This window comes from Gavialis gangeticus, unplaced genomic scaffold (assembly GCF_001723915.1).
Source record: "Gavialis gangeticus isolate Ggan-Ray unplaced genomic scaffold, GavGan_comp1, whole genome shotgun sequence".
Classification (NCBI taxonomy): Eukaryota; Metazoa; Chordata; order Crocodylia; family Gavialidae; genus Gavialis; species Gavialis gangeticus.
In genome coordinates, this window is record NW_017729027.1 from 44,747,931 (window position 1) to 44,759,136 (window position 11,206).

General features: G+C 41.7%; 1 protein-coding gene across 1 annotated transcript in view; it reads right to left on the bottom strand.

Moving 5' to 3' along the window:
• Positions 1–11,206, bottom strand: part of MYOM2 (myomesin 2) — a 135,162-nt gene that overhangs the window by 89,072 nt on the left and 34,884 nt on the right. Inside the window, exon 6 of the mRNA XM_019520605.1 lies at positions 10,862–10,954. Coding sequence (XP_019376150.1) covers positions 10,862–10,954 — 93 coding nt within the window. The remainder of the gene's footprint in view (positions 1–10,861; positions 10,955–11,206) is intronic.

Genomic DNA, 11,206 nt, shown 5'->3' on the forward strand with positions numbered 1-11,206 from the left:
TAGTGGTAAAAATGCCCTAATGAAAGAGTCTAGATTCTACATTAGTATAAATGTACAGGGCTTATTGCACCGCCTAGAGGCAGATTTTGAATGATGCATTTTACAAAGCAAAGCATCAAAATGCTGAACATACCATATAAGTAAATATCAAAGAAAAAAATGAAAGGTAAATTGTGAAATTAGCTTGTATCATCACAAAAGCCAAAGATAGAGCTTAAAAGACAAAAGAACCTTTGAGTGACTATGAACATTGCAACCTTGAAAATAAAGCAACTTTCAATTAAGGTTGTGTAATTGCAGTTGATGTTCTTTTAATTAATTTTCAGAGAGTACACCACTAATAGATCCTAAATCTCTATATTTTTTCAGGTCCATTGTTAAGGTATCCAGACTTTGGACATGAGTGCTTATAAGCACATGATGTTTCTTTGTGTTAACTTTTCAAACAAGGGAAAAAAAAGGCAATTAAAAATCTGTGACACTCCTTAAATTGTTGACTGATTTCAAAATGATTGTAAAGTTTTAGTAATGGAAAAGTTGTCCTATCAAGACAGTGTTCTACAGGAGAGAAGGCAAAAGATGCTTACTTGAAAATCTTGTGGACATTTTCTGAACTTGTTAAAAAGGAATCTTCCCTGACTCAGAAAATCTAAGAAACTTTTTAAAATACTGAAGTGCAAATTCAATGAGTGAACACTTGAGAATAAATTTAGAATAAATTTAAAAATTAAAAGCAGACATGAGAAACAACAAAAGAATTTTGTGTTTGCAGAGTTCTAGGGGAAATAAATGGTGAATTACTGTATAAAGACAAAGGAACGCAGTGGCTTGACACTGACAGAAACACTGAGGAGCTGCTGAAGTCTAGGAAAGGAGAGGAATTTGAGCACAAGTCTTCTGCAGACATTGATCTGGCTTGTGGTAGCACTGTTGATAGAAGATTAATGTCTGTCTTTGTGTATATTTTGGAGCACTGGATATGTTCTTGAATGTTAAATCTGTTATTTTATGACTTGGCCCCTGGCTCTGGGCCCCCCAGGCAGTGCAGGGCCACAGCCAATGCAGAGAGGCAGCTAGGACTAGAGCTGGGGTCAATGCAGAGCTGGGGGGCACCAGATTCATTGGCTGGGGGGTGCACTGGGACCAGGCAACAACCCCAGGGACAAGGGAAGGGGCAGCCACATGGGCGCAGCAAGCCCCAGCCCCGATCCCAATCCTGGACCTGGCTCTACTCTGTTCCCTCCCAATACCAGCCCCAGCCCCACTCTCTCCCCACCTCCATGGCCCTTTCCCCACCCCACCATCCCTTCCCCCAAAGACTTAACAACTGGTGGGGCACATGCATACATGCGCTCTGCCCCCCCACAAAAAAAATTTCTCCCTCTGCCTATGATAAGAACTGCTATACTGGGTCAGACCAAAGGTCTATCTACCCCAATAGACTCTTGCAAGCAGTGACAATTTGTGGGGAAAGTATAAGGAACAAGGCATGAGTAAAATGATCTACACTTTTTTCACATCATAGAATCATAGAAAATTAGGGTTGGAAGGGACCTCAGGAGGTCATCTAGTCCAACCCCTTCTCAAAGTAGGACCATCCCCAACTAGATCATTCCAGCCAGGGCTTTGTCGAAAAACCTCCAAGGATGGAGATTCCACCACCTCTCTAGGTATCCCATTCCAGTGCTACACCACCCTCCTAGTGAGACAGCTTTCCTTATATCCAACCTAAACTTCCCTTGCTGCAACATGAGATGATTGCTCATTGTTCTGTCATTTGCCACCACTGAAAACAGTCTAGCTCCACTGTGGGGGACCTAGAACTGACAATCAGCTAATAGTTGGTCCCTTCCCCACTCCTACACCAGAACGAGCTTAAGACTCCCAACAGCAGAAACCTGCTTCATCCTGCAGATCCAATGGCAGGTGCAGGTCCAGCAACAGCAGCAGCACTGTCTCACAGACTTATTTCCTCATGCCTCTGCCCATCACCAATAGCAAAGACCCAGCTTGCCCTGGCATACTAGAAGTAGGTGCTTCCAGGCCTGGCAGTGCTGGGTATATAGCAGAGAGAGTATAGGCACCATGCATGGGGGCAGTACATCCACATAGGCAGACATGCAAACTGCAGCTCCTGGTTATGAAGTCAGTGTCGGGGGCAGAGGGCCATTGCTGACTCTGCTCTGTCCAGGTAAGGTAAGCATAGCAGGAAAGCATTACCATGCGGCTGCTCAGAATATGTTCTAACTTTTAATGTGGCATGGGTATGCTTACTATAGTCTAAATAAAATACATGCTAAGTGTTCCATGTGACCTGAGCTAAATGGCTAGATGGACCTGGCATGCACTAAATCCCTGCTTCCTTTTAATATATTTACTTGCCTATATCTAAGGGCTGCTGTTTTGCAGTTTAGTTTAATGCTTTTCCAAAGTGGGCTAACAAGGGCACTTTTAGGACAGGTTAGCAGTACCAACATACTGAGATAATGCAAGAGGGATATTCCAACAGTCTTTGCAACTAATGTATTCATATAGAGAAGCTCTAACTTTAGGTTTCTCTGCTTTTGTCAAATGTAAGTTGATTGTAATTTACCCTTGTCTCTAAAGGTGCTAAGGAAAATAAATATCTATATCTATATGTATATCATGTGCAACCATAATATATAAAGTGATGCTACCATTTAATGAACTTTTGGGCATGTGCAATCAAGCTGAAGTCAGCAGACTATTGACTTTACTCAGTTTGTCCTGATTCAGAGGTCTTTCACACAACAATACCAGAGCAAAAGGTTTGAAAAAATAGAACAACGCACCTAAAAAGTCACTGAAACTGGAAGTCAATTGAGAGACAGGCAATTGTTTTACTACTAGTAGTGCTACATTTGATATTAGCTAAACTGATCTGAGAAGGTATTTACCTTAGTGGAGGAGGAGTAGCTATTTCTCCTTCCTTTTATTTGCAGCCTTCTTTAGATTCATGTAAAAGTTATTTACATGTATTTCCATTAACATAAGCATGTGCACCAAGCACAATTCAGCTTCTGTATACTTTATGCTATTTACAGAGACGCTCTAGCATTCTACCCCTTTGCTGGAGGCCATTACTTTGAAATCTTGACAATTCACTATTTCCTGATATGCCCCTCTAACATAGTTCTTTGGCTTAGGAGTTACACCAGTTTAGAGTCAGTAAACCACATTCAAAGTGAAAGGTGATGTAAAAATGGATCACATGGGGTGTCTCTACATGGGAAGTTTACTGAAGAGCAGACTAATTAGATATCTCAGTGTCTATATGTGGGGCCCGATTAGGAAGGACACTAATAAACTCAAGTACTTAAGTAAATACAAGTACTATCCTGCTGCTGAGTTTTTTCCTCAACAGCACCACATGTGTAGATGCTGATCTGGCTGTTTGTGGCATCATGGTGCTTCAATGCAGGAGCTGCCTGCCAGCTGTCATGTCCCAGCCAGCCCCTCCACAGCACATTGAGCCAGGTTGGAGAAGCCCCAGGTTGGCAGGCTCACCCTCTAGACCCACTCCAGGACTGCTCCAGCCTGGCTCAACAAGCTCCCAGGTACATATTCAAACGACTTGCCTGAGGCAATAAATTCTGGCACAATATTCACCAAAGTCTATTGCTGTGTGCTAATAGCATGTGTAGATGCTCCCAACGTGAAAGTTGCATATCACATTGGCTAACTTGTTTTCTATGGAAGGCAAATAGAAGGTGCAAGTAAGGTCGGCTTAAAGCTCCTGATGTCTTATCTTGGATTTGACCCAGAGATTCAATAATTGGGGGCAAGTTTTGTGCAAAAATTGCTTTGTCTCACCACAAGTTAAGTAGAACCCTATCAATAATGACAAGCAAATTATCAGGCTTAGTGAATGTAACAACTCTGGTGAAATGGATAGCTAGGGTGCACAGGGGCTTCAAAGTGGGATCTTCATCAGTTAATTTAATGTTCTTATCAAGAGCAGGTTTCTTAGACTTTACAAAGGTCAGATGAAATGTATATGGCTTACATTTAAAAAGAATAAAATGGGACTGCAGGAGTGTATCTGTCCCAAGGTACTAATAATGCCTGTGAAACTAAAATTGCCCTGAATCCATATTACATTCTTGAGTGCTAATGTTTGCAAGGGGACCATTATATTGGCAGATACATATGTTTAAAATGCATGCACTCATCCATCTTAGTAGACTAGGTTGCAGCACAGTGGTTAAGAGTAAAATAACATTTTTTGCCTGAATCGGTATGTTCTTCAGCCAACATGAGAAAGAAAAAGCAGAGCATAGCAATTACATATACAGATAAAAATGACCCCTTTGGGGATGAATTCAAACACCCTGATTCTCTCCAGTGCAGCAGCTCTTCCTCATTGCTCTGACATAAAGGGCTAAAAATGGTGGTCCTAAGAGGCAACAGTCTAAGTGAAATGGTCAATATTTTACTACTTTTCAATACTGAGAAAAGAAGAGCAGGAAATAATAACAGTTTTCTCCCTACTGCCTTTATTCTGTTTTTAAAGAAGCTTTAAGCTCAAGCATGGAGCAAGGAAAGGCAGAACCAGTGTAAAAGCTCCCCAGCATAGGTGACAGTTCAGGGGTGCACTGAGGGGAGTAGATATGAGAAAGCGCAAGAAGGAGCTCTACCCATGATTCCATCCTCGTAAACACATGGACTGTGTCTACATAAGATGCTGATTGCACAGTAGCTCGTTACTACTGTGCAGTAGCATCGTGTGGCAGGGAAACATGACACAACGCTACTGCGCAGTAGTGATGAGCTACTGCATAGTCAACTTCACCTAAAAGCCATTTGGCAACACTACTGCGCAGTAAACAACTCCAGTTACTGCATAGTCATTAAGTACTTGTTTATACAAAGTACTAAATGACTACACAGTAATGACTGCACAGTCAGCGTCTCCTGTAGAAGTGGCCATGTAGTATGCTGCAAGAAGGAAGATAACTGCAAAGTCTCCTGCCTCCTTTGTAGCCTGTGCTGCTAATTGCCTCCTCCTAAATGATTACTTTTGTCAGTTATTCTTCCAAACTGAACTGAATTGAAGTTTCAAGATCTTTTGTCCTCTTTCAGGGATACTACTTCAGTAGTGGCAACATTATGGTCCTGGACAATCCTCTTCTAGTTCCATGGCTCCTAGCTGTTGTGGTTTATATCTGACGGGTGAGGAAACCACCTTAGGTCTGAGCCAGTTTCATCTTTGTGTTGCTATTTACATTAAATAGATCATATATTTAGTTACTGTATTTTTTATTCAGGCATATTCAGGCACTTGATAAAACAAGCCCGATCTCTGTGAGCTGTAGCCAATCATCATATAATTTAAAGTTCTCTATCCCTAATAGAGCCTCAGTAGAATCGTATCTGGGGTGACTTTTATATATCTAAAATTGGATTTATTTTTAATTTTTACTAACATTTATAAGAAGTTAGGAACTGGGAGCCCTGATTTAATGCCTGGAATTAGACCTACTGTAGCTGGCATTACACAGCACTATGCTGTCATTGACACACCATGGCAGAAATCTGCTGATGCACCCACAAACCCTCTGCTACTGCAACAAGGGCTGCAACCAGCCATGTGAAAAAAACTTCAGAGACCTAACAGAAAGCTAAATAAAGCCCTGCATATGATGCAGCATGGAATTGCAGCATTCCAGAAGGAGCCCCGCAAAACCAACATTTCTTCCTTGCTTATTCAAGTCTCCAACCCCTTTCTTTCCTGCCCACCTATTGATGGAGGGGTTAGAAATCACATTGCTGAATTAAGTGGATCAACTGTGCTGTCATGTGCTGCAGTATAAATTATGTGCTTCATCTTGTGAAACACTGGATGGTGCAGGACAAGGGATGATATGATCTCCCTATTTTCCCCACTAGCCAGTCCCATCCCCAGCAAGCTCCAGGGATGGGTCTGACTGAGTGGAAAAAGCAGGGCTTTTCTCTAACCAGCCACACCCAAGACACAAGTGTGCCAGAACACAGATGGTATTTTCCCTGCCCAGCTAGACCCATGCCCAATGTCTGGCTGAGCAGGGAACCTCAACATCCCTGCTTATGGAGAAGCACCCAGAGATTCCCTGGGTTGCCTCTTTGTAAGAAGGGAAAGGAGGCAAGTGCTCTAGAGGCTTAAGAGCCCTTCATACCTCAGGACCATCTGCCCAGAGTGCTGGGAGGGTTCAGGCAGCTCAGGTTGCTTGTACTCTTCTGCCACAGAGCTAATAGCCACCGCAGTAAAGGGGTAGTGTCTATTACTGCTTTCTGTTACACCACTGATTTTCCTTTCATGTGTCACAACAAAGGTATCAATGTCATAATTTTTTTATGGCAGCACAAATGAGACATCAGATGACATTTGTTTCCACCCATAGATACCACTAGCTGTTTTGTCCCCAGAGCCAGGAGCATCACTACAGCTTCAGAGTTGCCAAATGCAAGGTGAAGTATATTTGAAGGAATCCTTTGAATTATTCACACCTATTACTGAATGTAAATTAATAGATGTGGAAAGACTTGGGCATCGCTGTAAACAGTTCAACAAAAGTCTGCCTGAGCCTAACAGAAAGAACATCAGTCTAGCATAGTTAAGGCATGCCAGCTGCTATAACCAACTGTGCATGCAAGAGTGATTTGGCTAGGGTGACCCATTTACTGCTGGGTCAACTGGATCAATGTGGAAAATATTATACTGGCATTACTGGCATTATCTAAATCAGCATTTCTCAACCTCTTTAAATTAAAGACATGCCTCATTGAACTCAAGGCACCCTTCAGAAAATACCAGATCTTAGTTTTCACTCATGAAAAAAAAATAGAACAGGTCTTCTGCTGAAAGAACTCAGAAAGAACACGTCTGAATATTTTGGTACTATGGATTCCTGTTTGAAAATCTCTTATTTTGTCTTGTGAATCATGTGTAGGTGTTTCCACACCTAACAGTGCCAATATAGCATGGCACCCAGCAGAATCCTTAAAAGGATCTCATGGTATCCCAGTGGGCGGCGACATCCTGGTTGAGAATCACTGATTTAAATCAACAGTGCACTTTCATCTAGAATACTGTAGTCTGACCAGCCACCTGATCTTAAAAGAATATAGCAGAACTATGTTGTAAGAACAAAGAGGCATCCAATGAAATTGAAGAACAAAATTTTAAACTGTGAAAAGGGAATAATGTTAAATTTGTCTTGGAATCCAAAGCCAGGGATTATCAGGAGATATAATGAAAAAAGATCATACGAATATTTAGAACATCTACAGTTACATTAGCTGGGATAAAAAAATCACAGGGGTTACAAACCCCTCATTCTCCTAGGGATGTGTCAGCCACTCATGGATGGGTTTCAGAAGAAATTTCCACAAGGGGTAGAATATGTCAGAGCTGTCCTTTGAAATATTTGGTATTGGCCATTATCAGAGATTGGACCTGGGACTACATGGATCTATAAAATGGCAAATCCTATGTTCCTGAGCACTATGGAATATGTTTTTAGGAGGGGCATAAATTATAATGTGACCTTCAGGGCCATTTACTTTACAGCTCAAGAGAGAACTTGAGCTCATGTTGCTAACTGTGAAAGGTTAGTGTAATACCAGTCTCAGCAGCGATCAAGCAACACTATATGAAAACAGTCATGTTATGTGAAGGGAAAAATGTAGTAAATTGAGCATAGGATATCATCAAAATATAAGCCAGGGATCTGAAAGTTACCCAAGTTACTGTACAGTTTTATTATGAATCTAAGATGGAGAAATGGGCAGATGAAGGCGTGTCCAGTTACAACTTTAAAATGTGAGGTGATGCTCTGGTTTTGGCACCTCAAGAATTTTTCCAGTGGAGCCAAGAAATATTCATAGGAATAAATATCACCCTTGCATCAGAAGGAAAAGTTCACTCCATAAACGTCAGAGGAGTGCTGTGAAGACAGCCAAGAAATTCCAAGGCCATTTAAAGTGGCCAGAGATCAGATGACATGCAGTTCAGCACTTTGGTATGAACAGCTGAGAAGAGCATAGAAGTGGGTAGGTGGGTAATCCTAACTGTTCTACACCCAGAAAAAATATAACATTTCAGATGGCTAGATCTTTTACATATTTCTTCATTTGAACAACTGAGCCATAATTTTCCTATTTCCAAATATGAGCTATAACCAGTACTAGTATTCAAAAGGGATATCAGTATTTCCTGAATGTTGTATTTCTCTCATTATGGGGAAGCAGAGCACAGTCCATGAACCAATTTTGCACTGAAGTAAGTGGTAATAAAAATGCAGCTGATTTTAGCAATGTTAATTCCATAATCTCTATGCATTTAAGTTAGAAATAGTCAGGGACCTGAAGTAGTTATATAACGCCAGAGATGACAAATAACTTTTCAATAAATAAAAGCTTAAAAATTAAGATAGCATTTGGGCATCTCCAATTTGGAAAAAAAATGTTAGCAGAGAACAGGAAAAAGCTAAGTGAGCACAAGTCTGTGGTTCCCATCAGATTGCTGTTCGGAAGAACATGAGCAAAGCTAAGTGATGCAGGTGCCAGTGGCCAGTGGTGAAGAAAGTGATCATGGGCATTTGCCTGGGGGTAAGGGCAAAGCCATTTAGATGAGTCAGGTGCACCAAGCACACTCCCAGCTAGATACCCACAGTCACCCAGAAAACCCCTCTCTGGCATTTACACCTATATGCATCCCTGCAGGCAGCTATGCACTGACAGCGCAAAAAGCATTCAAAAGCCTTCACACTCACCCACACATTACTCACTGGTATCCACATCCATGCAAATAACCATCCCCTGGCACCAAATAAGGCACCAAGATACCTTCCCCAGAGGCCACCCACTGGCATTCAATCGCCTAAACATCACTCATTTGCAACCATCTCCATTAGGTAAATAGTTTTTTTTCCATTCTCACAGCTGCAAGAGAGGTTTGTAGAATGCAAAATCTGCTTGCTTCTCTCAGCTTCCTTCCCTGATCCCCAAAGAGCAAAAACAAATGGAATGGGCCAGCCATGATCTGCTCCCTAGAGAGGATGCCAACAAGCTGAATGCTAAAGAGAGGGTAGAAGACCATAAGGTTCTCCACATAAAGGTGAAGAAGAACGCAATAGAGATTAGTGAAGGCTCCCGGATAAAAATAAATCTTTCTCCCTCCTCACTAAAGCCAAAAAAAAGAAATAGCACTTTTTCCCAGCTCTTTCTACACATACAAATGTTGAGTAGGGGAAAAAGAAGTTGGGCTTCAGTAATTCTCAAGAGAGCTAGACTCAGGAGTGTCTGCCTGAAGCAGAATAATGATGCACTATTGTTTCCTGAATGTTGCCTGGCTTGTCTAAGTGCTGCTGCTGCTGACAGCTCGAGACAAACTTGGAAGCTGAATATTTGGCCAACAAAATGTTAGCTGCAAGCGCTCCAGCTCCTTGAATGTTTTCATCTGCCCCTACTATACACTTTTTTCCTGCCTTGACACTATTGAATTGCAGTTCTTCATTCTTTATTTTGTAACCAAATCGTACTTTCTGTGTACAACACAAAGGCGTAACTGTAACCAGTACTGTATCCTAGGCAGAGCTGCACCCCTTCACCCATACACCTTGTACCTTCCCTGCTCCAGTGCCAACTCTGGCTCTGGCAATGGAAAGGACAAAGCAGCTCCAGCAACTCAGGAGCAGCAGCCAGTGGTTTGCTGCTGCTGTGGGAGACATCACCTCCCCACCTCTTTTATTTGCTGTTGTCATGTGTTCTGAGTAGCCAAAAATCACTGATTTTCAGTGACAAAAAATGGGCTCGCATGGCATGGGCACTAAAGCACACAGTTGTCAGCGCGGAGTTTGCAAGCTTAAAGACCATAGCAGAGGCATTCATGGAGCAGCCTGTCAGAGTCTAACAAATCTTCCAATTCTGCTAAATATCCTGTCGCAAGGACACACAAAAGGAAAGTGACAAAAAGAGAGGCTGACATTTCTCCCAGCTGAAGCAAACTTCCAGCTACTGGTGATACTGCTCTGTCCTCTCTGCTGCTGGAGCTGGAGGAGGGAGGGTGAAGAATGTAATGGGAAGCTAGGAAGGAGGAGGGGGTGGGGAATGAGAGGAGGAGGCGCCCCCTTAGCTTCATTCCAGCACCCCCTAGCAGAGCCCAGGGCATAGGCCCCACTCACTCACCCATATACTACTGGTAAAACATAATACTGAAACCACCTATCCCATCTAAGGGTTAACTTAATTTGGAGAAAAGTTGTTTTTTTCTCCCAAAAACTTCCTATGTCATGACCATAACATTTCCATGCAAAACATGAATGGTAAAAATTGGATAAAATGTATCTTTTGGAATTTACAACTTTTTAAAAGAAACTACCAGAATCGCCCAACCCTAGTTATAAGAAGAGGAATAAAGATCTAAAGCTAATTTGAACATAGCTAGTGTATACCAGAGCCAGACAGTGAGATCTGAATGTCCTAGTGATGACCTGCTAAGCTTTTCTAACCTTTGAGACCTGAACCAAAAGTTCAGCCATGACGGAATGGACCATTAACGATGAGGAAGCAGTTCCATTCACTGGCATGTGGATTCAACTTCAAACAGAAGCTTTCAAAAGCCAATATATTTTGTTTCTGCTTACTTGTCTCCAGCCTTTCTTCATCTTGTTAGCAATAGAAATTATGTGATAGAAATAGCTTTGAGCAGCCAATGTTCCCTGCAAAGGTAGCAGCTGAGCAGAAGTTGTGTGCTGTGTTTTATGACTGCCTTGCAGTACCATTATGTACATTTCAAATGTATCTGAAGTAAATGGTTTCAGTTAAAAGTCTTAATATTCTCTTGTTCAAAGTAATCTACCTGTTTATCTCCAGCACATGCACTCCATATTTGCTTTCAATTCTGTACTTTCCAGGTTCACTTGCAGGAGTAATCAATGCCTCATTTTTATACCTAAAGTTCAGAAGAAAAATAAGTTGTAGTTACTATAAACTGTCATACAAATTAGTGTACTGTAATTTATTGATAACAGTGTTCTGTCTTTGTACAGTATACATGGATAGATATAAAGGCATACATACAAATTTGTCTGTACTTGGTCATTCAGGAGAGAGAGGGGAAATCCTACTACTTGCCCAAGACTCCTCCCCTGAGCAGATGAGAGGAAATTACACAGAAACAAGATGGAGTGTACTGAATCTCCCA